We start from the raw sequence: 27,211 nt of genomic DNA on the forward strand, positions 1-27,211 counted from the left end.
CGCCGCACGGGTCGCTCCTGCGGGGGGACACGGCCCGGCCACGCCGCAGCCCGGCTACCCCGTGCCCACCGAGTCACCCGGCAGCGCGGCGTCCCCGGAGGGACTCTCCGGGGGCTCGGTGGGCACGGCCGCGCGTTCCTCTTCCGTGTCCGGGGCGGTCTCCGGGGACGGCTCCTCCTCGCCCGGTGCCGGCGGAAGGAGGAAAGCCAGCGGCTCCCGGAGCGCGGCCACGTCGATGCGGCCCAGGCGGCCGAAACGCTGCAGCTGCGTGGGGGGGACACCTTGGGGATGGGGAGAGAGGGGTCAGGGAAGCAAGAGCAGGACACGGCCCACTAAATGCCAGGGGGAAGCCACAAGTGTCCTCCCCCCGCAATGAAAACCAAACCCTGAGATCTCACCCAGTGCCTGTGCAATCTGTGCTGGAGGGAAGAGCACCTGGAGGCAGCGGTTCAGGTAGGGCAGCAGGTCCTCCAGGAAGACTGTGCAAAATTGGGTAAAGAGCTCCTGCTCCCGCCCGCTGAAAGCAGCCTCCTCAGCACGGTGGAAGGCCAGGATGGTTTTAGTCACCTGGGGAGAGAGAGAGAGAGAGGCGAAGGTGTCACCTGATGATAACCACGTGCCCAGGTGGGCAAAGAAGCCAATGGCACTTGGCTTGTACCAACAACACTGTGGCCACAGGCCCAGGGCACTGCCCATCTTCCTGTGCTGGGCATTGGTGAGGCCACACCTGGAATCCTGGGGTCAGTTCTGGGCCACTCTGAGATAGACATTGTGGGGCTGGAGCATGTCCAGGGAAGGGAATGGAGCTGGAGAAGGAGCTGAAGCACAAGGAGGAGCTGGGGGTGGGCTCAGCCTAGAGAAAAGGAGGCTCAGGGGGGACCTTCTTGCTCTCCACTACTCCCTGATAGAAGGGTGCAGCCAGGGTGGGGTCGGGCTCTGCTCCCAGGGAACAGGGACAGGACAAGAGGAAACAGCCTCAAGTTGTGCCAAGGGAAGTTTAAGTTGGATATTAGGAAAATTTCTTCATGGAAAGAGCTGTCCAGCCCTGGAGCAGGCTGCTCAGTGGAATCCCCAGCCATCGAGAGATTTAACAGCTGGGTGGATGTGGCACTTGAGGACATGGTCAGTGGTGTCCCTGGCAGCACTGGGGGAACGGTTGGACTGGATGATCTCAGAGGCTTTCCCAACCCACTCAGAACAAACCCGCCCCACGTTCTCCCAGGACAAGTCCCAGCTCCATCCCCTGGACTCACCTCAGCAAGGGCACTGTCCAGGCAGGCGGTGACGTCCTGTGCCAGGGCGATGGGGCAGCAGAGCCGCAGGTCATTGAAGGCAACGAGGAGCCCATTGAGGAAGCAGGCAAGGGGTGGGAAGTCCAGCAGCACCATGGGGGGCTGCAGCGTCCCCGGCTGGGCCGTGGGCACCGGCACTCCTGCACCACCCCCCAGCACGGCTGGCGCTGAGATCAGCGTATAGGAATTCATCTCCTCCCGGAATTTCTCCACCGCCTCCTCCACCGCCTTCCTAAAGGCATCGGCGGCCACGCGCTGGAAGAGGGGGGCCAGCTGCCCACGGAAATCCACGCCCACCCTGCTGAAGGACAGCCCGAAGTACATGCACTGCCCCAGCAGCGAGTCCAGCCGGCCGCCCACCCCGCGGTCCAGGTCGCGCTGCAGCGTCCGCAGGAACTCGGAGACCTTCTGCAGCACCCAGCCGTGGAAGATGGCCCCCTCGCCAGGCGCCGCGCCCTCGGCCGGCACCAGCGGCTCCTCGTCTGAGAAGATGGCGCGGTACTGGGTGATGATGTCGAACAGGTGCACCCGGCAGGCCTCGATGGTCTTGGTGATGTGCACGTAGGGGTCGTGGTCGGGGATGGAGGCCTGGATGGAGCGCAGCCAGGCATCCCGCGCCTGCAGGAACTTGACGCGCAGCTCGGCCTCGGTGAGCACGTCCATGCGGCGCAGGAAGCCGATGACGCGCAGGCAGGCGGGCAGCGGGATGTTGGTGCGGAGCTGCTGGATGAGCTGGTTCAGCATCAGCTGGGCGGACTGGCGCATCTCCTCCACGATGCCCTGTGGGAGAGCCTTTGGTCAGGGCCAGGCACGGGGCAGTGTGGGGCCCACATGGATCAGGGCGTTGGGTCAGCACAGAGGTCTCCTGAATCACAGGGCTGGGACAACGCGGGGTTCATCTCGGTAAGGGGTGAGGGACAGTGCAGGGCTCACCTGGATAACGGGGATGCTGCTGTGCTTCCTCTCCAGCCTGCGCACGTAGGCCGTGAGCTCCAGCGCCTCCTCATAGTAGCCATTACGGACGCAGGTATCCATGAGCTGTGGGATCTCCAGGATCTCCAGGATCTCCGTGTGCCGGTTCAGGGTCAGGCTGTTCATGCGCCGGCTGCAGGCGATGGCCTCGGCATCGCGCATGAAGGTCCTGCGGCGGCGGCATGGGATCAGCAGGAGAGTCCTCCCTGCAGCGGGTGGATGCCGGGACCCTCCCACCCACACCGGCCGTGCCCCAGCCTCACTCCATCCCCGGCCCTTCCCGGCCCCGTTTCCAGCCGCGCCCCGCCCGCCGCTCCCAGTGCCCGGGGCCCGTCCCGCACCGGCAGGCGTCCTGCAGCGCGGGCAGCCGCTCCAGCAGGCTGCCGAGGCGGCTCTCGATGCCGCCGAAGCCGCGGCCGGCACGGCCGGTGCACTCGGCGGAGCGGATAAAGGCGCGGTAGTGCTCGAAGGCGAGGCGGCGCGTCTCGGCCCCGACCCGCGCCCGCTCCGCTGCCAACCGCGCCGGCTCCCGGCCCAGCTCCGCCAGCCCCAGCGCCGCCAGCTCCGACACATAAGCGGCGAGCTCGGCGCCGCCGGGCGCGGCCGGGCCGCGCAGCCAGGCCAGCAGCCGCGCCTCCTCCGCCGCCGCCGCCATCGCCGGGACCGCCGCGTCACCTCCGGACCCGCCGGTTCCGGGTCCGTCACTTCCGCTACCGCCGGTTCCGGTCCGGTCACTTCCGGCCCGGCGGCCCCGCGTGTGCGGCGCGGGCGATGCGGCCGCTCACGGAGGCGGAGACGCGGGCGGTGTTCGAGAAGCTCGGGAAATAGTGAGGGGCCGGGACATGGGGGATGGGGAGGGGGGGCCGGCGAGATGCCGGGGACCGGGCACGGGGACAGGACGGGGACCGGGAGGGATGGGTACCGGGGATCGGGCGGGACCGGGCATGGAGAAAGGATGGGCACCGGGTGAGCTGAACCGGCTGGACCCCGGGGAACGGGGAGACCGAGGGGGTGATGGACACCGGGGATCGGGCGGGCGCCGGCACGGAGGGGGACCGGGAGGGCTGGGCCCGGGGGAACCGGAGCAGAGGAGCCGCGGCAGCAGGGACCGGGGCCGGGCCGGGCTCACGGGGTCCATCCCCGCAGCATCGGGGAGAACATCCAGCTGCTGGTGGACCGGCCCGATGGCACCTACTGCTTCCGCCTGCACCGGGACCGCGTCTACTACCTGAGGTGAGGGGCCGGGCGGGGCGGGGACCGGGCCAGCCCCGCGGGGTGCGGGCCCGGCCGCCGCCCAGCACTGCCCTGCCCGCAGTGAGAAGCTGCTGAAGCTGGCGGCCAGCGTCCCCCGGGAGAGCCTGGTGGCCCCGGGCACCTGCTTTGGGAAGTTCACCAAGTCCCAGAAGTTCCGGCTCAGCGTCACGGCCCTGGACTTCCTCGCACCCTATGCCAAGGTGGGTCACAGCCCCCGAGCCAGCCCCGGCCCTGGCCCCCGGCCCCTCACAGCTCTGCCCCTCTCTTGCAGTACAAGGTGTGGGTGAAGCCGGGCTCGGAGCAGTCCTTCCTCTACGGCAACCACGTGCTGAAGTCGGGGCTGGGCCGCATCACGGAGAGCACGGCGCAGTACCAGGGTGTCGTGGTGTATTCCATGGCCGACGTCCCGCTGGTGAGCGCCCGGCCCCGGCCAGGGCTGCGTGGGGGTATGAGGTGGGCGACCTCCCTCACCTCCTCTTCATCCCTCAGGGCTTCGGGGTGGCTGCCAAGTCCACACAGGAGTGCCGGAAGGTCGACCCCTTGGCCATCGTGGTGTTCCACCAAGCCGATGTCGGGGAGTACGTGCGGAACGAGGACACGCTGACATAAGGGACCCTCGGGGAGCCCAAGGGACCCTCAGGCCCTGTGAGTGCTCCGGGGTAGAACGGACCTTGTCCTGCACTGCGGCTGTGGGAAGCCCAGCCAGAGTGGGATGGAGATGGGGGGAGCTGCTAGCGCAGAGCCCTTGGGGGCTGCTGCCAGCACAAGAAGAGGGGCCCTGGCCCCAGGCCTGTCATATAAAGCCTGTTCCTTTTTTCAGTGCCTGTTGTCTGGTGTGGGGACCCAAGGGGAACCAGTCCTCACCCCTCCTGTGGGGAATGTGACACACTGGGGTGTGCTTGGGGGGATTGATGAGGTCGGGGGGAGCCTCAGAGTCTGAGGATGAGCTTTAGGAAGGGAGGGAGGGAGGAAGAGGCCAGCAGCTTCTAGGCTCACAGAGGCTGGATGGCAGCAGCAGGGAGCAGTCGCTCCCTGGACTCTGCCAGGGGTTCCTTTATTGGGAGTCTGGTAGAAAAGGCCCATTAAGACACTAAAAATGGGTAGGGATGTGACAAACCGACACAGCGCTCAGGTGACAGTGTGGCCTTTGACTTCTCTCAGGTTGATGTCAAGGCTAGAGATGAGGCAGGAGCAGGGGGATCTCTCCAACTTCCTCCTGGAAGCAGAATCCAGCCTTTCCTCCCACTGTGGTGGGGCAGAGTGGCAGCCAGGGCCCCTGGCTCTGCAGGGGGGGTCCCTGCCCTGTTCTAGCACTTCTGGCTGCCCGAGGTTTGCGCGTGGAAAAGGCTCTTGAGGAAGTAGAGCTGCAGCACCCCGGAGAGGACGATGACACAGCTCTGGGCCATTGACCACCAGTTGACGTAGTTGTAGTTGGACTCCAGGAGGAAGGAGTCGGCCCCTTTCCGCATCCGGGCAAAGTTGTAGAAGCGCCACATGTGGAAGGTGTGGATCTGCAGCCTCCGGATGCTCACCTGCAGGAGAGGCAGAGCTGCACTCAGAGCTGCCCGTGGGGCTCAGTGCTGAATTCAGCTGCAGCTCAGCCTGAGCAAACGCCCTGCTCAGTGTCCTGGGCAGGACGTGCCTGTCCCTGCTGTGCTGGGGCACCCTCTGGCCTCCCTGACCCTCACCCCAATCGCCTCCAGGGTGTCGTTCAGCTCCTTCCTCTCTGCTGGCTGCTTGTGTTCCATGTTGAAGTCCTCGTAGTACACACCAAAGTTGAGATACACCTGCATGAGGCCGAAGTGGTTTTGCTGGTTGTCCAGGCAGAGCTGGTAGAAACCTGCAGAGGGAAGGGAAGGGAAGGGGGTTGTTGGTCCCTGGGTGGAAGGGCACCAGGCAGACACATCCCCAGCGCTCAACCCTCATCCTCCCCACCCAGGAGCAATCAGCGCTCTGGGAAGCCCTGGCTGGGCAGGCTCAGAGCTGCTGCAGGGGCCGGGGCTGGGGGGACCTGTGTCCTTGGTGAGGAAGTTGATCTGTCCTCGCACATCCCGGGACGCTCCAAGCTGGAAGCCATTGGGATCATTTGCTGTGACCAGGATGTTCCTGCTGTTGCCAATCCCCGTCGCCCGCTGGACCTGGAGGCAGGGAACATCCGAGGGGAATTTGTGGGTCACTGGTGTGTCAGGGATGGAGCTGTGCCAAACCCTGAGGACGTGTTCCTGTGGGCCTGCTCTGCCAAGCACAGAGCCGGGGGGAAGCTGCCACTACCAGGCACAGCCATACCCTGGCTCTCCTTCAGCCAGCCCAGTGTAAACAGCAGATGAAGGGGCTGGAGTTTCCCTCTGGGAAGAGGACAGAGCTCAGGAACATGCTGTGCCAGGACCTTTGACTGTGCCCCAGCCTCTGGGCAGGCAGTGAAGGGCAGAGCTTCCAAGAGTGCTGGAGCTCCAAGCACCACTTCATGGGTTTAAACGAGGTAATTTTAAAAAATGCATGGGATTGATGATGGATACGGATGAGGTTGGTTATATCAGGAAGAAATTGTTCCCTGTGAGGGTGCTGAGGCCCTGGCACAGGGTGCCCAGAGGAGCTGTGGCTGCCCCATTCCTGGAAGTGTCGAAGGCCAGGTTGGACAGGGGTTGGAGCAGTCTGGGACAGTGGAAGGTGTCCCTGCCCATGGCAGGGGGTGGAAGGAAATAATCTTTAAGATCCCTCCAACCCAAACCATTCCATAATAACTGCTTTAAAAAAGGCACAGTCCCTGAGATGAAGTGCACCACAGGACCAGCATGGATGGATCCAGCACAGCCATTCCCTGGCTGTGTCAGCGTCTTCCCAGGACACGTCCCCAGCGCTCACCTCATAGCTGAAGAAGAAGTTGCCACCCTGGTGTGAGAACTGCCAGAAACACTCCACGGTGCCGGCAGGGATGACGACGGCGAAGTCGTAGCGATCGGCGCCGCGGAACAGCGGCTCCTGGCTGGAGCCGCTCAGGGGCTCTGTCCTGGGGCAGCCAGCGGGGCCCAGCAGTGCCAGGAGCAGCAGCAGCAGCATCCTCCTGCTTCCCTGGGCTCGGGCACTCGCTCCCCACGCAGGGCAGCGCGGGACGAGGCGCAGGGAGGGGTAATCATTAACTGCTCCGCAGCGCTGGGGCTGTGCCAGCACAGCAGCCACGGCTCAAGGTGATCCTGGAGCTGGAGCTCTGGCACCCTGTGCTGCCACGGCAAGAGCCTGGCATGGAGAAGAACAGGACACAGCTCCTTCCAGTGGGGCACCACCAACTGGCATTGCCTCCCACTGGCCATTAGTGGCCCACATCTCTTACCTGGGTACTCCTGCTGCCCCGGGCTCTCCAGGGAAAGGATTTACAGAAGGGGAGGGAAATGCATGGCCACAGCCAGGGGACAGGGGACACTCAGTGTAGCACCTGCAGCTGAAGGACAGAGGGGGAAGCAGCTGTTCCCAGACAAGACTTCTCCCAGCCCTGGCTTTGCTGGAAGACAGCCAAGAGAAACTTAGAAACTAAGTTTAGAAAGTGCCCCTGTATTCCCCCCCCCCCCGACCTTTTTCCACAGGAATCTAATCCAGAAACTCCTGTTTCCCATTTACACCAGCATGTCACACCATGAGGGCAGTGCTGCTCCTGACCCAACACCCCCAGAGGAGAAGGGAGAGCCCCACATGCCTGGAGCATTTCCACTCACGAGGTAGAAATTCACACTTCTACAAGTCTTGATATTAAACAAGAAAGGAATTTTATTTTACAGATGACTGTTCCAGCTTTGGCACTTGAAGGCAGGAACACATGGCACCCTTGGAGCTCACACACAGCAAGGATATTACCAGGAAAAGTGCAAGGAGAACATGACCAAAGTCAGACAGAACTGGAACTTTTCACGTGGAAACAACAAGCAGTTCCAAGTACCGAAATGCAAAATAATTTTCATTTTTAAAGACTCAGAGCTGAAAGGGAGGAATTTCCCCTCACAGATTAGTCATTTATAAAGCAGAAATAAATGGGGGGGGGGAAATTCCAAGTAGATCCTGTTGCCTGGCTCTTTTCCTGCAGAAGCTCTGGGACTCAGTGCTGCCTCTCTTCCACAAGAGAGTGATGGCAAACAGATGAAACAAATGATTCAGAGAACAGACAACCAAAACAAAAAAAAATAGTCACCTATGAGATCATCCTGCTGATCACATCTGAGCAGAGCAAACAGCTGGGACTCATTCCAGAGGCTGCAGTGGTCAAGTGGACAAGGAAATCTCAATCCAGGTGGTTCTAAGTGCATGTTGAGAGGCTGCACAGCCCCTGCCCCCTGCAGCACACTGATCTTTGCAAATACAGCTGGAGCACGAGGCTCCTGGGTTCCTGTCAGTCATGGTTTTGGCATCAGAGGGGCTTCCCACACTGGCACAGATGGCACTCTGGTCCAGCTTCCAAAAAATAAAACGAGGAGGGTTTTGCATGGAACGTCCCAGCTTCACAGCATTCCCAGTTTCTTCATGGTCCGCCAGCGATCCTTGATCATCACCGATGTGCGGTTCTGGAAGGGGTACTTCAGGCAAATGGCTTTCCACCTCCCTTCTCCATACTTCTTCACCCCTTCCTTGATCCACTCGCTCTCTTGTATGGTCCATTTCTGCAAAGAGCAAGGAAGCAGCTTCAGGGAAGAGCTGCATGGCAGAGAACCTGCTGCCAACTCCTTCCTGGCATGTTCCTTCCCTCATCACCCGTGCCAGGAACAGCAGGGAAGGCAGACAGGTCCTGGCAGCTGCACACACGCCACTCCAGCATTGCGTATGTGGTGCAGTAGCTGCCTTCCTATGGGTCAGGAGGAGAGTTCCTGGTGGCACCAACGGGAGCGGTTCCTGGGTAACAGCTGCCAGATACGTGTCCCTCACCTGGAACAAGACTCTGAACCTCTCCAGCATGAGGGCAATTTGGCAAACCCGGCTCTGAGCCATTGAGGCAAAGGGAGCTGAGGCACATTCCCAGTGTCCTGCAGGCAGGACAGGCACAGCTCCAGCCTGTTTAACCATGGAGATGATACAGACACTGCCCCACTGCAGGCCCTGCTGGAAGCACCTAAGGCTCCACATACCTGTTTCTTGGAGCTGAAGTTCCTGGTGACACTGTTGTTTTTCTCAAGTGATGCTGGAAAACAAGGGAGAGGGCTACATTTTCCATCATTTGGGAAGTACAGACCTCCTTAAGAGGCTGCCTTGGGCTGAATTGCTGAGCTGCGCAGTCAGAACACCCCGTGACAGGCAATACACCCCAATTCTTTTATCCCAGCCTTTCCACAGGATTTCTGGTTTCAAAATTCAGTCACCCAGACAGCAGCAAGACCCCTGTGAGTGACCCCCATGCCAGGATTAGCACAGGAAATCCCTGCCGGGGATTCTCCATACCTGCATTTGCAAAGAGCTCATCCTCATCACTCCAACTGTCCTTCTCCTCCGTGCCACAGGAGCTGTTCCACTTTCCTTGGAAGGACCTGAAATTAGGTGAGGGTTTAGTTTGGCTACTGGCTCAGAAGAAGGTTTTTTGGGGAGGAGGTGCAGGGCCACCAAGCAAGCAGAGCCAGCCTCTGGACACTGTACTTCTCAAGGTGTGGGAAGCAAGAGTTTAACCTGTTCCACAGGATGCTCCTACAGCCTCTGGCCAGTGATGCTGAAGGTGGGAGAAGTGTGGAAAAACATGCGTTACCTGTACTGGAATCACCTGCCAGGACCAGCTGCAGCACCTCACTACCAGCAGGACGTGGATCATTTTCTCCTCTCCATTAAACCATAATTAATTTTAAAGCCAAATGTACGGACAAGAGAGGCTTTCTGTGCCCAGTTCCACGTGGGCTGGCAGGCAAGGTCAACACTCATCTTGGGACAGAGGGCAAGGGTTTGGTGCTCAGGCTACCAACAGCAGCAAGACAAGACTGGGGGCAGAGCAGACAATACCACACGAGAGGGGCTCCATACTTGTCACTCTGGGCAGACAAGGGCTCATCAGGCAATTTCTGAGCAGGTTTGGAAGCAGAAGAGACCACGTGCTCCTGGGAAGAGTCGGGGCTCTCACTCGACTTGCTGGACGAGCCGTCCAACTCCACGATCAGATTGCTTATGCTGAACAAGTTTTTGATGTTTTGGGGTATTTCAGGAGGGTGTGAGGTCTCAGAATCTTGATTCTCCGCTTCTCTGCGTCTCTTGGTTCTGTGGGATACAGAAGGAGACAGTTGCTTGGGGGAAGGCAAGTCTGTTTCGTCCAGTTTGGTGAAAAGTGTGTCCGAGTCCCCGGAGTTCGACAGGATCTTGAAAGCTTCTCTCAGAACAGAAATCCCACACGAGGTTACAGCTCCGGGGGGCTGCCTATAAAATAAACACAACCAAGCGGGTTGTAGAGAGACCGCCGAGGGAGCTCTGTGCTGCCCCGAAATCCGGCCTTTCCCTCCACTGGCACCCCCAGCTCCTGGCCCTACAGTGCAAATCTATGGACGAGGGCATTCCCAACCCTCCAGTGGTCCCTCCTAAACGGTGCAGTGCCCCAGGAAGCCGGTATGGAGAACACACGTTCATGCTCCACTGCTTCCTGCTATTCCCAACGCTGCTCCACGAGAGCAGCCACTGCCCCCCTGCCTGGTCACAACAGCACTTCTTGTCTCAGCAACTGAGCCAAACCACCTCAACAGCTTTCCCAGGATCCAGAGTCCTGCACCAACACCTTTGGGCTGGCCGGGGCAGGCATTTGGGGAATTAGGAGCTGCCTGGACACAAGGAATTACCCCATGGAAGAGAACTTGCGGCCACACTGCATCATCCACAGTCTAGAGCCAGATTCCTCTGCCCACCTTTGTGATTCCCTGTTGGACACTCCTGGGAGTTCTGGTGTTGCTGCTGCTGGTTCTTTAGCTATTTCCATAGGCTCTGGAATACCGTTCAGGAGATCAGATGCTGCTGTTAAATGTTCAGGAGTTGCTGCTGGGTCAATAACTATTTCCATAGGTTCCAGAGTTGCTGCAGGGTCACTGGCTTCTTCCATAATCCCTGGAGCTGCTGTGGGACCAGCTGCCCTATCTGCAGGGCTAGCAGCTCCCTCCAGGTCTTCTGCTGCTCCTGCAGGCTCTGGAGCTCTGGCTGGGTCCTCCACCCTTCCCGAGACCTCTGGAGCTCTGGCTGGGCCCTTCCCACTTCCCAAGACCTCTGGAGCTCTGGCTGGGCCTTCTGCCCTTCCAGAGGCCTCTGGAGCTGCTGCCTGGTCATTCAGCCCATCTGTAAACTTGGGAGTCTCCAGTGAGGATTTTGCTTTGTCGGTGTGTTCCGAATTCAAAGTCTTTTTCAGTAACTTGGAGAGAGAAAAAGCACAGCACCGTTACAGAGATGATTTCTCGCGCTCCCATTCCATTTTATCCCTCCCAAAGGCATTTCACAGATCGAAAAACATGTTTGGCCATATAAACCTCTTAGGAATGGACCAAATTTAGTGTTCCAGGTTTAACCTGCTGTTAATCAGGCGCCTGATCCCCGGGGCAGCGAGGTGGACACGCACCGTCAGCAGCGCTGGCTCCGAGTCGTCCACGTAGCCTTTCAGGAACTCAAAGATGCTCTGCTGGAAGTCCTCATAGGAGAAGTTTTTGATCTTTGGATGAGAGGGATTCTTCTCCCGGATGACAGCCAGCCACTCGTTCCTCTTCTTCTAGAAGAGGGATTCATAGGATCAGGTAAGATCACTCTGGGCAGGGACAAGGGAATCAGTGACAACCACAACAAGGATGTGGGCAAGGACTGGGCCTTTCCTGTTTGGCATTCTCCAGGCACAACCAGTTTGCACTGAGATGAGGCTGGGAAAAGGCCAGAGGAACAGGAGGGCAACCAAGGAGCAGCAGAACCACCTTATTTCAGGAATTCTCCTTGCCTCCAGTGCTCAAGCACCCTACTGCCTGCAGACACAGGAATGGGAACTCCTGCTGTCCCCAGAACCTGCTCTGAAGGTGAGCTGGAGGCTCATCAAGGGATAAATGGTGATGCCTGGAAGGCCCATGAAGGTGTGTGACAGAGGGGGCTCCAAGGTGACAATCCAAACCTGCAACACTGAGGGGCCAGCACTCCAGAAAGACTGTTTCCATTCTGGCCTCCTCACCCCAACAACCCCCCAGGACACACAAGCCCCCAATTCATTCCAGCACGGACTCACTTGGTTTTTGGGCTCCTTCCCCATGTGCTTCTTGACGATATCAGAAGCTTTATCAAACTCCTTGTTTCTGATGCAAACAATAACAGCCTGCAGAGGAAAACAGGGACAGTTTGAAGCAGGGAACAGCTCAGTGCCAACTTTCACACAGACCAACTCCTACATCACTGCAGGTAGGAATTTGCAGATAACGAGGGAATCACATGCACATGAGGCAGCTCCCACCATCACCCACACGAGACTTTTCCAAGGCAAAAGCTGCACAATGTATTTACTGAGAAAAAAAAAGCTCTTACAGCTTCCTTCACCATTTTCTGCACAGCATCCATCGTCTTGTCCGCCACAGAGAACTCCTCACGGATGAAGTCCAGGACAAGCATGGCCGACTCAAGTGGGGTCAGCTCTGACTCCTTTTCGAAGGTGCAATCTATAAGAATTGGCATCCATACTTTGGGGGGGGGGTCACGGCGCTTCCCTACGGAGAGCTGGTTATTTACCTGCACAGGTGGCAGCCATCCACCTACACAGGTTCACCACAAATTCCACAGCTGCTGAGGCACTGCCAAGTGTCTGAACTGCAATTCCTGCCCCCCAACAGCCATGGGAAGTTCTGGGACCAGCACTCGAGAACTTCCCAGGTGCCCAGCCCTGACCCACGGGAGCACTTTGGCAGCTCCGAGGCTAAGCAGGAGTCACCAGGCTGATGTGTTTGTCCAGCAGGCCAGCCCCGGCACACCACGGATGCTGCTCTTGGCCCCCCAGTGAGACACATGAGAACAGCCACCCCTCACCCGCAGGGAGACCCGCACAGCCCGGCAGCCTCCGCCTTGAGCCCTGCTCTGTGCGGGGACAAAGCTCCGGGAGCTGCAGGGACACGCACACAGGACGGGGGGAGCAGGGAGCGGCTGCAAGCAGCACCGGAGCTCCCGAAAGCTCGCAGAACGGGCCGGGCACCTACCGAGATTCTCACCCTCCTCGACCCGCGACAGCAGCTGCATTATCCGGAGCATCTGGGCCATCTCCGGCTCCCTGTCCAGGGGCCGCACCAGCAGCGCTGTGGGACAAACGGCTCGTCAGGGCGGTGCAGTGCGGTCCGGACACCTCGGGGCCCCGCCGTTGCCCGGCCCGGCCGCGCGCACCCTGCATAATGTCGCGGAACTGGCGGAAGTCACGGTTGCGCCCGGAGCGATAGGCGTCGATGGCCCGATGGAAGTAGAACTGCAGGACCCAGCCGTTCACGGTCTTCTCAGGGAGCGCTGCCATCCCGGCCCAGTCGGGGTCGGGGTCCGGGTCCCGCTCTTGCCGCGCCGCCCGCCGCGTCGCCATCCCGCCGAGATCCAGCGCGCCGGAAGTGGCGACACCAACACAGCGCCCCGAGCCCCTCGGCGCGGCCTTACCAAGCGGGAGCCTCGCCTACAACTCCCGGCGTGCACCGCGCCGACGCCGCCGGGAAGGACCGGTCGCCCTCTGGCGGACGGGCCGGGGAAACGTCGGTGCCGGCGGGGGCACAGCCGAGTCCCCGCGGGCTCGGGAACGGCCGCCGCCCATCCCACGGCACCGACAGCAGGAAAACGCCCACCTGTAAGCGCTAAGACCCCCGAGCGAGTGTCTCACCTGTGTTAAACTCGTGTCACCCAAAGCTGGCTGTGCCCCTCTGCCGGCGCAGGCACGGGGGTTTGCCTTTATTCTGGCCTCCCAAACAACCCCCACAGTCGTGTTCTCTGTACCTCAGCCACCTGCCGATCCCCCTCACCACGAGCAGCAAAGCAGGTCCCCCGGACAGGATTTTGGGCATAGATTATCCCACAGTCACTCAGAGTTGGGGTAATGAATTAGAAGTCCTGTCTGCCCAGTGATCCTGCTGACTAATTCCCAAGCAGAGCTGGTGCCCGAAGGCGAAGGCACTGGCAAGCAGATCCTCGGGATCATGGGGTGGTTCTCTGCCATTCTGGGGTGTCCTGCTTGGACACGTGTCTCCTCGGCCCAGGGAACATCCCTAACACTGTCCTGGAGGCTCTCTCACCTGAGGTGGAAAGGCACGTGAAAATTCCTCTGGCATGAGGTGATCCGGGATCCTCCCTTCCCTCTGCCCCAGGCCAGGGGAGGAGGAAACACACATGGGAAAAATCCGTGTGTCAGATGGAAAACAGAAAAACTGGGAGGGATTTTTATTGGCAAACGAAGATAAAAATAATCTGTGCAAGGCAGAAGCATCACTTGGCGCGGGGAGACTGCCCTGGGGAGCAGGGTGGGAGCGGGACACGGCACAGCCGCGCTTGGAATGTCATGGAGGGTGCTCGGAAGGATGCGAGGAGCGATACCGACAGCTGCTTCCTGGGCTGAGGGGAGGTGACTGAGTGCCATGCTCTGGGTCAAATGCTTTTCCACGTGCAATATTCATGGGCAAAGTGGCTTTGCTCTTTCTCTGTCACAAGATGCAGGAGGAGGTGCCAGGGTGGGACCCCGGAATTTCAGCACTGTCCCCCCAATCCAGGGAGAGGCCGATCAGCCTCATGCTTACAGCCCTTCAGACACTGCCTTCGCTCTCCTGACCAGGAAATTCCGTGTTGGTCAGGGAGCTCGGTAACTTCTGCCCCTGTGATCCACACGGCTCCAACCAGATGTGCCAGCCACTTCAGCAGATCCTGTTGGCCCTGTACAAGTTTCAGGATTTTGAGTAATTTCATTCATTTTTGCACAAAGATCAGGAAAGAGAGTCCTGAAGTCCTCTCCCAAGGGAAGCAAAGAGGGATTCCTCTCTGAGACACGAGGATAAAGCCACTCGAGGGCCACCTGCCTTCTCCAAGCCAGGTTTCACTTGGGAAAAGCTTCCCTAGCCTCCTGTTTCTGCCTCCTGTCTGTGTCTCTCTGGGCTGCCATCTCCTCCTCCAACGCCCTCCTGGTGAAGGTGTCAACCCTTTGGATGTTCGGGAGATCACCTCCCACCCTATCAGATGGATTTGCTTTCCATGAGATCCACAAGGTCTCTGCAGTTCCTGGGAGGTGTGGACAGGGTGGTGACGTGACAGATGTCACGAAAGCAGTGATCCCCCCAGCAGAGCCAGGAGCTGGAGAAGGTGACAATTCCCAACATGCTTCTGGAGGTGGGGAGGGCACAGCATTGGCACCTCAATCCAGGCTTCTCTCCCGCACAGCTGTGGGGTCTGCCTGAGCCACGAGTGTGTTAACAGCACCCAGGATTAGAAAACAAGCCTGGAATGATAAATTCCAGAGTAAATACAAAAATAAACTGATTGGTTTGCTCTCTGCATCGTCTCCAATAAACGAAAAGGAATCAGGACCAGGAATGCCAGTGGCCTCACTATCCAGGTTCACGGAGTCCTCCTGTAGTGCCATCATCAGTTTTTCAGGAAAAGCTTTGGAGTTCACATGCCAAACAAAACACTGGGCAGGAAGGCACAAATTGCAGCCGTGCTTGTGCATTTGAGCCTCCCCTCACTGATTTGTGGCTTTTGATGAAGTGATTACAGATGAAAGAAAATATTCCAGGGAACAGGATCTGCATGTTGCCGTGGTCTCGTGCCTGTCACATCCTTCTGGAGGAGTTACAGCAGGAAACAGAACAGGAAAATCACCGGGCCCCTGGTCACCAGGCTCTGCTCTTGCTGTGCTGGAGCACCAGACAGGACAACAGCTCCCAGAGAAGCTGTGGCTGCCCCATCCCTGGAAATATCCAAGGCCAGGCTGGACAGGCCCTGCCTGTGGCAGGGGGTGGAACTGGGGGAGCTTTAAGGTCCCTTCCAAGGCCATTCAGGCCTTAGAAAGGCAGTGGAGAGCCACAGAAAAACAGGGAGCAATGGAACAGGGGACAAGGGAAATGTGGATGAGGGTAATGAGATCCCTTTGAAAATCCACAGAGAAACCCTCCAGGCATGAGGGATGGAGAGAAGGAAGCACAAAGGCACTTTTTAAGAAACCCATCAAATAGATTATATAAACTCTGAACCAATGTGAGCAAAGGTAACTCTTCCCTCTGGAACTGGGTCAGGCAGGGAAGGATCTAGAAGGAGAGACATTGGTTTGGAAAGGTGCCGAGAGCTGGGATGCCTGAGCACAACCAGGAGCTGGAGACACTTCCATGTCAGAGGTTCCTGGGTTACACACAGAACCCTGATGACTGGGAAAAGGTAGACAGAAAGGATCAAAAGAAGCAGCACCTCAATATTTAATATTTAATATTGATCAGGTGACTGTGGAGAGGTTTCAGAACAGGCTGAGCCTTTAACATCCCAATATCTGGGTAGGTGAATGTATGGACTTGCCTAAAATAGAGAACTTCACTTGAGCTCCCTTTGGGACGCAGAGGGATTTGTGACCTGCCCAGCTGTGAGCCCGCTGGACTCTCCCTGCGCACACCTTTAACCTTCAGCCAGTGCTGGTCACAGTTTAGCACTGACAGCACGGCGTTTCTGCCTCCTCAGCAGCTGTTAAACAATCACCCACTGCCCAGCCTTGTACCTGCGCCGCAAGTGCAAGGAAATACATTCCACAAATGCCAGTTCGTAAAGGGAAACCATCAGGCTCATGCGTTACTCGGGTCCCTGAGCTTCCGAACGGCCTCTGACCCTGACCCTGCCGAAGGGAGAATTACCCAGCGCTTCTCATCAGACCTGAATGTGAACTTCGCTTTGGAACCCGGGAAAAGTCAGGACCTGGGGATGTGCTGCACCTCCACCGGCTCGGTTGAAAGGGCTGTGGGATCATATCTATTTTATATACACGCAGGAAGAACCAAAAGGAACAGTGGAAAAGCTGAGGGCAGGCTGCTGACGGGCACCGCGCTCTCTGGCGGCACGAGGGTAGCAGGGTGGCTCGGAGCCAGTATCGGGGGAATGGGGGCTGAAGGGAGCGGGGGCTGAGGGCTCCGGGGCTGAGGGGGGGGCCGGTCCCGGCGGGTTCGTGTCCGCCCGCTGCCGCTGCCGCCTCAGAGGCGACGCTCGCGCGCTGTTTCCCGCCTCTGGCCGCGGCCACTCCCCATTGGGCCCCGCCCGCGGGCGCGCACTCCCATTGGCTAAGACGGCGGCACCTCCCTCTGCCTCGCTCCCCATTGGTCCCGGGGCACGGCCGAAACCACGCGGGGCGTTGCCATCGCTACGGCGGCCGGCGCGGGTCGGGCCGCGCGTTCCGCGGAGCCGCGCCGGGCAGCATGGAGGGCGGGCGGCGAGGAGAGGCCGCGGCGGCGGCGGCGGGGGGGGACGGGCCCGCGCCCGTGTTCACCCTGGAGGAGGTGGGGAAGCGGAACTCGAGCCGCGAGACCTGGTTGGTGATCCACGGCCGCGTCTACGATGTCACCCGGTTCCTGGAGGAGGTGAGGCCTGGAGTGGGGGCGGCTCGGCCCGGCCCCTCGGGGGCTGAGGGGAGCGGGGAGAGGCTGGGGGGTGGCGTGTGAGGCCGAGAGGGGCGAGGAGGACCCTGGAGGGTCAGGGGGTGCCGTGGGGACAGAGATCCCGGGGCCGGGTGCAGGAGGAGGGGGCGAGCAGGCCCCTGAGGCGGTCGCGGTGGCCCTGAGGCAGCCCCGGGCCGGGCTGTGCGGTCTCTGACCGGGCTCATGCCCGCGGTGATACCTCCAGGGGAGGGAGGGGATGGCGGGTCACGGTGGCCGCGGCCAGGCGGAGGCAGGGGTTGTGCTGCTGCTCTTCTGAGGCAATTCCAGGTTTCCCAGGAAATCTGTCCAGGCAGGTCACGGGGAGGGGCAGATTTCTTTCCAGCTGGCCCTTTCTCCAGCGCGACAGAAGCATCCACAAGCAATGATTCTACATTACATGGGCGATTTGCTCATCGCAGCAGCAACTCAAAAGGAAGTGGAAGAGGCCCGTGACAGTGTTATCACAGCAGTCCAAGATGCTGCGCTTGAAGTTTCTATTTCAAAAGTACCTCACTCCGCATCTTGAAGGGTGAACGGGATCGGGGCACGTCAGTAGTTTGAATGTGAAGTCTGGGGTGAAGGGACACCCCAGAAGTCAGAGGAGGAGGTGACAGTGACACAGCAGCCACCACTCTGCTGCCTGCCCAGCAGGGACCATGCACCAGGGGTTTGGAAACAATGCAGCTTCTGCCAAATCTCCAGTTCCCTTGGATGTGGGGACAAAAATTCCTTCAAGACTCACTGCATTTGTTTTCTGACTTTGACAAGGTTGAGAGTGGTGTCCTAAGTGTTGAGAGCTGTAAATAGAGTGGGAATAAACAGTTACAAAATAGTAATGCCTGAGGGAATGGCATGAAGCTGTGCCAGGGCAGGCTCAGGCTGGAGATCAGGAAAAGGTTCTTCCCCCAAAGGGTGCTGGGCATTGCCCAGGCTCCCCAGGGAATGGGCACGGCCCCGAGGCTGCCAGAGCTCCAGGAGTGTTTGGACACCGCTGCCAGGGATGCCCAGGCTGGGGTTGTTGGGGTGTCTGTGCAGGGCCAGGGGTTGAACTTGCTGATCCTTGTGGGTCCCTTCCAACTCAGGATATTTTGTGATTCTATGGTTCTATGAAAATTTCAAAGGGGTTTATCCCAACTTGAAATAACAGCAAAGACATTGTGGCATTTGCAGGGCAATGTACAGAGGTTGGGCTGAACCAGCTCCAAAGAAGACACTTCACTGAAATGCACATGTTCCAGCTTGTTGGTTCTGCTGGTCTGAATTCAACTCTGGTTTCCCTCCAGGCCCGTGAGGTTGGAGCCTGTGTGCTGTGGAGTCACAGCGTGCAGTGACAGAGCTGCCGTGGCGAGGGCGGAGGTGCATCAGGCAGGAGCAAGTGATCACCTGGCAACTGGAGGTTGTGCCTTGTTCTGCAGCTCTCAGTATTTATTCATTAAGTTTGACACAATCTGGTTTCTTCTTTGTGTCCAGAAAATGACTGAATCACAGAATTGTCCAGGTTGGAAAATCCCTCCCAGACCATGGAGTCCAAGCTGTGCCCAGTCCCAGCCTTGTCCCCAGCCCAGAGCACTGACTGCCACATCCAGGGCTTCCTTGGACAGCCCCAGGGATGGGCACTCCACCACCCCCCTGGGCAGGCCCTCCCAAGGCCTGACCACCCTTTCCAGGAAGAAATTTCTCCTGATATCCCACCTGACCCTCCCCTGGCCCAGCCTGAGGCCGTTTCCTCTTGTCCTGTCCCTGTTCCCTGGGAGCAGAGCCCGACCTGCCCTGGCTGCCCCCTCCTGTCAGGGAGCTGTGGAGAGGCAGAGGCACCCCCTGAGCCTCCTTTGCTCCAGGCAGGGCAGTTTGGTGGGATGAGATGTGCAAGGTGGAAGCAGGACAGTTTGATGGGAGGGAGCTGTGGGGGCACAAAGGCTGAGTAGATGCAGGGGAAGACCAGGTAAAAATTTGGAGAAGCAGTTCACAGCTGGCTTCTGAATAAGAAAATGCTGGGTTAGGATTTAGGAAGAGCCAGAATGAGCTGGAGGTTGGGACAGCCGTTGCAGGAGCTGCGAGTCTTGTCTTACACTTGTCGCTGTGCTGTGATTCAGAGTGTGGACACTGCAGGGAGGTCGAGTCTTCACCTCGGTGTTCTCTGTAAGAAGGAGTCTGGGACCTGCTCCCTGGAACACCTTTGGGCTTATAAGTGAGCCCAGAAAAACACTTTGGTCCCTCCAGCAAGTCAGGTTCAGCAGTGCCCTGAGTGTCACCTTGAGATGGTGTTTCACTCTGAGATGATATTTCACTCTGTCCTTTCCAGGCCCTTTTTCCCATTTGTGTTTTTCTGACATGAGAAGACCTACTTGGACAAGGGAAAGGGAGAAGAATAAGGGCACTGTTGAGCTGTGCCAGCGTGGCTGACACAACACCATGCTGTGCACACCCCTCGCTGGCACAGGGGAACTGTAGATCAAGGCCTAATTTATTGGCAAAAATCCTCTTTCTATCTGTTGCCCTCTGGAGTGCCGGGGAACGGCGTGCAGCTGATGGGAACCAGGAGTGCTTGTCTCGGTTGAAAGTTGCAGTTCTCTGAGGAGCTGGTGCTGCAGAGCTCTGCGTGGTGCAGCCGCAGCACTCGGGGTGCCCTGTTGTGTGTCCCCCTGGCCCCGTGTGGTCACTGGAGCAGGAGCTGGTGGGTGCCTTTCCTGGCCTTTGCTCACAGATTGTTTGGCTGGGATTGCTGAGTGCTGGCACGTTACATGAGTGGGGTTGTGCAATCCTTAAGAAGTCACCACTAAAAGGTTGAATTTGGCTTCATGATTCCTGCAAATTATGCACTGCAGGTCAGCCAAGCCGAAATCTGTGTGCTGCTGGAAGTGTAGACCAGTTTAAGTTTCCAATTCACATTATTTACTGTGTAATAGGAGTAACAAGACATGTATCACATAGCAAAATTTACTGAATTTTAAGAACATGAACCAAATCCAGGAGATGTGCGAAGACAGCAACTGAAGTGTTGGAGGTGTTTCTGGGAGATGCAATCTCCTGTGCTTCAGAGAGCCTGTGAATGCCTGAAATGAAATAGGATTATTTTAAAATCTAGAGAGCCTTATGGTGATCTATTTTCTCCCAAATCTGGGTAACCGGACCACACCAGGATACATGTTATTACTCCAGGTTGCAGTGGTCTAGAAAAGCACGTGTAGGCTGTGGCTGGAGCAGGAGGGGCTGGGTGCTCGGGGTGAGTGAGGGTGGAGGGAGGCAGCTCTACCTCCTGCAGGTGCTCTGGGGTCTGTCAGGCTCACACTTCACCACTCCGGCATCAAAATCTGAGTGTTTAACTTGTGCACAATCTATAACAGACTTATTTACAGTTATGCTGGAGGGATACAGTTTATCTCCATTTTCACATATGACTAGGACTGTCTGGAGATCCATGTTTCTCTAGGAAGCTCCTGTGTCTGTTATCTGAGCCCACAAGACACAGCAGCCCCCACAGCTCCATGTCTCAGCACAAGCTGCCGTTCCCGATCCCCGTGATAAGTGTGAGCAGGAATCCATTTCCAGTTTCCAAGTGGAAGGAGCCTGGGTTGTGACACCACTGACCCAAATCGGTCAGTTGGTTTCAGGTATAGTGTTCTTCAAGAGAAGGAGGAGCACCAGGCAGCTGGGTTTCCTCATGCTGACTTGCTCCAGCTTTGCAGAAGTGGTTTTGGAAAACCCATTCCATGCCTTACAGCCGGCTGTGCAGGATGTGGGGATCATTTGTCCAGGTGGCTGCTCGTCCTTGGTTCTGGCTTGTATGGTGCTGGCACATTATTATTGCACGGGAATACTCTTCCCTCTCCTGGTTTATTTCTTCAACTCTGGGCACTAGGAATGAAAGTTGCATCCCTCCTCAACCTGACACCGTGATCTAATTAGTCATGAAGCTTAGTGGTGCTGCTGAGCTCATTTGCGTCTCCAGTAGGTCTGTACCAGCAGTTCCCAGCCAGACATTTGCAGACAGGTCCTTGGAGTTTGTGGGGAGGGGATTCCAGGCTCTCTCCTTGTGCAAGTTTGGGATGCGCTCTTGGAGGCCTTTGCTGCGTGCCCTCAGTTCCAAGTCACTGTTATTCACTGTGTCTGCTGAAGGTCCAGTGACATGGAGGACCCAATTTTATTGTCACCTCTCTCCTTCTGGTTTGCTTTTGGCTGTTTCTTGTCAGAAATTGACATTTTGCAGCCATTGTTTCCCCTGGAAGTACTTCCACCCCCCATAGTTTGCAACACCGTTTCCGTGTTTTCCTGCAGCAGCTGCAGCTTTGCAAAGTTTTGGGAAGTTCTGTGGCAGAGTCAATGACTTCCTGTACAAATAGTCTGGGTTTACGTTTGCCGGGGTAGGACAAGGTAGGAATTGTCTGGCTGCAGCGGTGCTGTCTGGAGGACAGAGCCCTTCAGAAATAAGAGATGCCAAAATATTTTGAAGGTCTTTCTCTTTTAAGCTTGGAGATTGCAGCGAAAGACAGATGTGCATAAATATTTGTGGATTGAGCAAATGCATAGAAAGGCTTCAGAGCCAGAGATGTAAAGAGGATTGAACTTTACTGTTCTCCTTCTCTTGAATTTTATCCTTCCTCTTGTCTTTTGTCTGTGGAGAGACTGGATGTCACTGAAAGATCCACTGCATGTTCCCTCTTGCTGCAGGGTTTTGTCTGCCCTTTTAGAGTGAATGATTAGGAAAGGAAGGTTGTCTGCTTAAAATTAGATATTTCCCTGTCTGAAATATGAAATTTCTGGTGAGGCAACCTTAAGGAGTTCTTCTAGAAGGCTTAGGTAAATGGGCAGCTTTTCAGTGGATCTTAGCTGGAAATTGGACAGCTATTCTGAGCAATGTGAACAGACAACATCCAACAGTCCCTGGTCTGACTTCTCTGGGATCAAGCGAGCCTGAGGGTTGGTGTGGGAGAAGAGGCAGCAAGAGCTGCAGCTGGGCACAGGGAAAGAGCCACGGAGCCTCACCTGGTGCCCCAGCTCAGGCCACCTGATAACTGCCTGCTAACAAACTGTGTCCCTCCACTTTGCCCTTTTTGGCTCCTGAGAAAGCTCCATGTTGGTTTAGTGACATACCTGGACAATAAAGGGATTTATTCCAAATAAAGAGCTGCAGTACGAGGATTGCAGGATTGGCTGCAGCAACCCACCAGAGCACACAGAGGGGCTGGTTTGTGTCCATCCTGTGTTTGGTATGCTGTGGGATGGCCTGGTGGGAATATTCCGACTTTTGGCAGCAAAAACAGACAAACTGAAGGAAGAGGAGGGGAGGCAACTGCTCTGTGTCTGTGGGAAGGAGAAGGATATGACAGAGACAAGCAGGTGTGTTGGTCCTTTGATCTGAAATGCAGCCCAACATTTCTTCTCCAATTCAGGGCTGGTTGCCTGAAGCCCTGGGTTAGTCCCTGTGCGTGCCTTGAGATGCGTGACCACTTTATTGGTGTAACTGGATTAGCTGGTAGCTCACACTCAGACTGTAAAGGGATTGTCCTTTGCTAGGTCTGTGGTTAGCGCTTTCCATTGCCGGTCTGTTCCTGTAATTATGGCATCGACAGTGGACAGAGCCCAGCCCACCACAGACAACAGAACCACACCCAGGTTTGTGTCAGTTTATCTCATCTGAAAGTCAGCTGTGACCAGCTGCCACCCACAGCAGTAGCAGTGCCACTCTGGAGCTCCCTGGGGATTTGGCTGTTGTAGCTCTGAATCTCTGAAATCAGTGTATGACATTAAACAGTATAATTTTTGTGATACTTCATGATTTCCTCCCCCTGTGTCACTGGTGGTTGCACACAGGATCAAGTTCAGTATTGCACATTGTGTGCAGACTCAGCCAAACACCATCATTTCAGTAGTACCTGAAGAAGTAGAATATCCTTTCCTCCACTGGTGTCTTGTGAATTCCTGACATGTTGAACAGCTGAACCTTTGGCAGATTTTATTGATGGTGTTGGTTGAGGTGTCCAGTGGTGCAGGTTGGGAGAAAGGCCGATGACATCCTCAGTGCCTTTCTGCATCCAGCCCTTGGCTCAGCTGGACTCTTCTCTTCCAGCACCCAGGTGGAGAAGAGGTGTTGCTCGAGCAAGCTGGCAGAGATGCCACTGAGAGCTTCGAAGATGTGGGCCATTCCACGGATGCCAGGGAAATGCTGAAGCAGTACTACATTGGAGAGGTCCATCCGGTGAGTCCCTCGCGTAACCCCCACACACAGCCACTGAGGCACGTCTTGTGAAATAGGTTAGTAGTTGAGGGGTTTAGGCAGTCCCTTTATTGTCCAGGGTTTCTGTTGGGGAAATTGAACTAAATTGGTCTTCTCCTTCCACCATTCAGAACAGATTTCTCACTTCATTTAAATTGGGGTACTTAAGCTGAATTCATGGGTTCCCTCTGTAGCTGGTGGAAGCATAATCCACCTTTGCCTTGTAATTCTGAGCTCAGGAGGGTGAGAATTCCCAGGAGCACAAACACCACCTTCCTGCCTGCCTTTGGGTGCCAAAGGAAGGACTCCTTTGAAAACTGAGCCCAGGCAATTACCTGTGTACAGAACAATTCCCTCATAAAGGTTGCAGCCTTCCTTTGAAGTCAGCACTTACCTCTTCTTTCTTCTTTTTCCCGATAGAATGATCGTAATAAGGAAGGTTCTAAGGTAAGCTCTCAGCATTTCAGTTTTCTGCTGTTACTTAATGTCACATGTCTTTTGGAGGTTTTTTCCCCCCTCTTTTTTTTCTGTGGAGCTTGTGGCTTTATGTTTACGCAAACTACACATGAATAAATTTCCCAAGCAAATTCTACCTTTGTTTTTGTTCTGAAGCTCAGTGGGCACCTCAGTGTGAAATTGGAAGGGAGTTTTTGTGCCCTTTCCCTGCTGGCAGCAATGATGTTTTTTCCACACCTTGAGCCACAGACCATTTTTTTGCATTTCTGGCTGTGTCCTGACCACGGAACTGGTTTCCTTGTTGTTCCCTTCGAGCCAGGAGACGGCACGGCTGGGGGCCGGCTGGCAAACAGGAATTCTCTGTTAACTGCCTCGGGGATCAGTGGTGTTGCTTAACACTCAGGTACTCCTGGACTAGAACAGGACAGAGTGTTGCAAAAATGCCTTTGGAAGGGATGGGGAGAGGGAAAAGGCAATAAATAGACTCCCAGCTGGGAGGTAAACATGTGCCTCACAGATAGCTGAGCTGGGAGGCCTGGACAGGGCACAGCTCTGCCTTCAACAAGGCTTTCAGGAGATGTTCCTCTGAGCAGGACCACTTGCAGAGCAGCAGGAATCCAGAAGGAAAATGTCAGCAGGGAAATCAAGGATAACTCAGGCTGGGTAAAGCCCATGCTTAGTTATAACATGGAGCTGTGTGATTATGTACATATTCACCTTAAAATTTATCGTTTGATTCAACTCCGATTCAGGAACAGAATCACATGCTGAAAACGTGCACAGAAGTCAGGGATGATCAGAGTAGCTCCCTTGGATCTGAGTTAAATATTTTTTTTTCAACTATTTTTCTGTTCTGATCAATAAGTCCAGCATGTTATGCACAGCTGAGGGCTCTCTCTGGAGGGCAACATCTGTTTTAAAATCATATTCCAGTGTAATTTAAAGATGGCAGCAAGAGAGAGAATCACTAATGTAGAAATAAATAAGGAGGAAGCACAAAACCAACCCAAAGCTGTGATGTAATAAGCAAGGCCTTATTTTGAGAGGGGTGCAAGTTCCAGCATGAAGTTGGTGACTGGGTGGGACAGATTGGATTGATGGAAAGAACATGGAGGAAAAGATGACAGCAAACATCCCCAAAAACATCCGCACTGGTGACGGGGTGTTTGGGAGAGGAGGGTTATTTCTCCTCTGTACTTGTAATCACACATTCAGGCTTGTCTTCTTAGCACTTGTTTAATGTTTCTTTGTTCCCCTGCTAACTCCCTCTTTCCTCCTCCAGAATCCAAGTATGACATCCTCAGGCCAATCAAGGTATAGTATCTCCTGAAAATATGAGTGAGACATGGAGAGGTTGGGACTCTGTTTGTAGAGCTGCATTTTAACTCCAAAGGGCAGGAAAATCCCCAGGGATGTACTGCAGTGTCCTGGCAAGCAGATACCCCAAAGCAAGTGCCAGAGTATGCACCTCCTTTGCTGGATGTGAGCCCAGGTCTGCTCTGCGCTGGGCAGAACCAGCATCCCAGTGTTTGGAATTCTCTGCCCCGTGTGCTGGTGTTGCACGGCAGTGGCTGCATCCCTGTAACCACAGGGGTTATTTGGGTGGTCGCTGTGGGCCGAGGAGTGGCACAACGCAGTGATGGGTGGGGTTTCGGAGGATTTTACCATGATCAGCCTGTCTAGTTGAAAATCCTTAAAACCAGCACAGGGCCCTGGTCTCCTGCAGCTGGTGCAGAAGGTTTTGCTCAGGAGGCTGCTGAGGGTGAGCCTGTGGCCTCTGGAGTCTGAGCAAGGCGGATTTACTGGGGCACAGCTGTAGCTGTTGTCATCCTTGAGTCAACTGTGTTGTTTGTACAACGCAAATTACAGCCTGACTTATTTAAGGAAAATAAAACCAAACCAACAGCAAACCCCCCCATTGGTCTCTGGATGTGCCAAGCTGGAAACTTCAGCCATCCAGCTGCTATTTTATAAGGCACGAGGCCACGCTTGGGCCTCTTGTGGGGGCTGGCAGAGCCTGTGAACGGGGACAGTGGGGCCTGCCCAGCCTGTGCCCATGGCTGGGGGGTCACCCTGTGGGTACAGCTCCCAGGTGTTCCCTAGATGTGTAACAAGGGATGAACGTTGGGAATGGATTATTAACTAGATGCTTTCTTGTGGTTTCTGTGGTGTGTACGTTTTAGTTTGTTGTTTCTTTTTCTCTCCCTGTAGTTTCTGGTCGACATGGCTGATCCCCATCTTCGGAGCACTGGTCTTAGGTTTAATGTATCGGTATTACATGGTGGATGGGAAAAGCTCCTGAGCTGGCCTTGCTGGGGCCTCAGACAGCCTGAAAAGAGGGAGAGAGAGTATATGTGTGCCACACGTGGAGTTCTGCTGCCCTTAACTTTCCTGCCTTGCTTTTAGCTCTGAGTCTGTCAAGTGATGTTGATATCCATGGGACCAAGCTAATTCCAAACTCTGTCCTAACTCTGGGACCTATAGACCTGTCGTACTCCCCTCTTGCAGTGGCAGGGAAAGAGGAACTTCCAGTATTCCCTGGCATTGGTGTGGTGTCCCTCATGCTCTCTCTCTCGCTCTCTCTTGCTCTCTGACATAACCCCCAGACAACCTCTTTCTCACAATGCCTTTGCGTGAAGCCAGACACCATGAAAGAGCTGCCCTGGGCCTGTGGCTCTGCCTCAGCCCTTCACACAGTTGGGAATCATCTGCCAGTTGTCTCCAGCCCTTGCCAGAAAAGATGTCTGGAGCTTTGGTTCCACACGAACATTCCCAGAGCATGCAGGCAACACTAACTGGAGCAGCAGGGAATTGTTTGCTTGGCCGCCTCTTCCTGTACCTGTCTGTTTTTAACGGTTAAACAAATACATGGATTTTAAAAGTGATTCTGTTCATTTTGTAGTATTTGTACTTGTCCCTTTGGAATGTATATCCTGTGAACAACTTATATTGAATCCTGGTTGGTTTGGGTGTTTTCGTGCTGTGCGTGGCAGAGCCAGTGGGAACTGGCATGTGGCTCCTGGAAATGCAGATTCTTCTTTCTCCCTAAGGGCATGATCCGACACATGTATTGGAAACAAAACTCATTCTTATGGACTGTGAATGTGCACCAGATGGGGGAAACAATTAAATCTGGTCTCTTCTACTAAAATGAAAAGGGAAAGGAAATGCATTTGGGATTTGTGGATAATGCTGGTTTTGTCTGGGAATAGAGGAGGGTATTTCCCTCTTGCCCTGTTTTTGTGTGTTGTGCAGTTGTGCTGGCAGACAGTGCACAGTTTGCTTCCTGTGCTGAGGCAGGAACTTTTCCAGCTCTTCCAGCACACTGGTCTGGGGCTTTGGGATCTGCCCAAAGGGGCAGATAAAGGGATAAAGGGATCTGATAAAGGGAAGTGGTATCCTGGTGCCCACTACCCTTTGGCGGGGCTCTGCCAGCGACACTGGCTCCC

At 56.0% G+C, this 27,211-nt stretch overlaps 5 protein-coding genes across 11 annotated transcripts; 2 read left to right on the plus strand and 3 right to left on the minus strand.

Moving 5' to 3' along the window:
- Positions 1–6: 6 nt before the first annotated feature.
- Positions 7–2,934, minus strand: COG8 (component of oligomeric golgi complex 8). The gene is made up of 5 exons (XM_042022849.1): positions 2,606–2,934; positions 2,226–2,433; positions 1,254–2,072; positions 399–567; positions 7–281 (listed from the first exon to the last, which is right to left on the minus strand). The coding sequence occupies exons 1-5, from the start codon at positions 2,917–2,919 to the stop codon at positions 55–57; spliced, it is 1,737 nt and encodes a 578-aa protein (XP_041878783.1). The 5' UTR covers positions 2,920–2,934; the 3' UTR covers positions 7–54.
- Positions 2,935–2,970: 36 nt separating this feature from the next.
- On the plus strand, positions 2,971–4,337 carry NIP7 (nucleolar pre-rRNA processing protein NIP7). 2 transcript variants are annotated; one of them, XM_042022851.1, is made up of 5 exons: positions 2,974–3,091; positions 3,411–3,497; positions 3,580–3,718; positions 3,790–3,930; positions 4,008–4,337. In XM_042022851.1, exons 1-5 carry the CDS (start codon positions 3,036–3,038, stop codon positions 4,125–4,127), a joined length of 543 nt encoding a protein of 180 aa, XP_041878785.1. In that variant the 5' UTR covers positions 2,974–3,035; the 3' UTR covers positions 4,128–4,337. The 2 variants fall into 2 exon arrangements, with proteins under 2 accessions (XP_041878786.1, XP_041878785.1); XM_042022852.1 differs by lacking the exon at positions 3,790–3,930 and having other exon boundaries at positions 2,971–3,091.
- Positions 4,338–4,502: 165 nt separating this feature from the next.
- Positions 4,503–7,165, minus strand: TMED6 (transmembrane p24 trafficking protein 6). The gene is made up of 4 exons (XM_042022850.1): positions 6,381–7,165; positions 5,530–5,656; positions 5,207–5,358; positions 4,503–5,050 (listed from the first exon to the last, which is right to left on the minus strand). Exons 1-4 carry the CDS (start codon positions 6,573–6,575, stop codon positions 4,826–4,828), a joined length of 699 nt encoding a protein of 232 aa, XP_041878784.1. The 5' UTR covers positions 6,576–7,165; the 3' UTR covers positions 4,503–4,825.
- An 88-nt stretch (positions 7,166–7,253) lies between these two features.
- On the minus strand, positions 7,254–13,066 carry TERF2 (telomeric repeat binding factor 2). Of its 5 annotated transcripts, none has more exons than XM_042022845.1 (10): positions 12,846–13,066; positions 12,665–12,760; positions 12,003–12,133; positions 11,710–11,796; positions 11,065–11,211; positions 10,367–10,860; positions 9,501–9,887; positions 8,934–9,019; positions 8,624–8,676; positions 7,254–8,161 (listed from the first exon to the last, which is right to left on the minus strand). In XM_042022845.1, the coding sequence occupies exons 1-10, from the start codon at positions 13,030–13,032 to the stop codon at positions 8,003–8,005; spliced, it is 1,827 nt and encodes a 608-aa protein (XP_041878779.1). In that variant the 5' UTR covers positions 13,033–13,066; the 3' UTR covers positions 7,254–8,002. The 5 variants fall into 5 exon arrangements, with proteins under 5 accessions (XP_041878779.1, XP_041878778.1, XP_041878777.1 ...); XM_042022844.1 differs by having other exon boundaries at positions 11,065–11,208; positions 12,003–12,181; XM_042022843.1 differs by having other exon boundaries at positions 12,003–12,181.
- A 3,722-nt stretch (positions 13,067–16,788) lies between these two features.
- LOC121662064 (cytochrome b5) lies at positions 16,789–26,647 on the plus strand. 2 transcript variants are annotated; one of them, XM_042022866.1, is made up of 5 exons: positions 16,789–17,035; positions 23,160–23,288; positions 23,727–23,753; positions 25,045–25,076; positions 25,946–26,016. In XM_042022866.1, the coding sequence occupies exons 1-5, from the start codon at positions 16,874–16,876 to the stop codon at positions 25,971–25,973; spliced, it is 378 nt and encodes a 125-aa protein (XP_041878800.1). In that variant the 5' UTR covers positions 16,789–16,873; the 3' UTR covers positions 25,974–26,016. The 2 variants fall into 2 exon arrangements, with proteins under 2 accessions (XP_041878800.1, XP_041878799.1); XM_042022865.1 differs by having other exon boundaries at positions 16,819–17,035; positions 25,974–26,647.
- Positions 26,648–27,211: the final 564 nt, after the last annotated feature.

The sequence above is a fragment of the Corvus kubaryi genome, unplaced genomic scaffold (genome assembly GCF_017639235.1).
Source record: "Corvus kubaryi isolate FWS band 111438036 unplaced genomic scaffold, C.kubaryi_AGA036_p1.0 37225, whole genome shotgun sequence".
In the NCBI taxonomy this organism is placed as follows: Eukaryota; Metazoa; Chordata; class Aves; order Passeriformes; family Corvidae; genus Corvus; species Corvus kubaryi.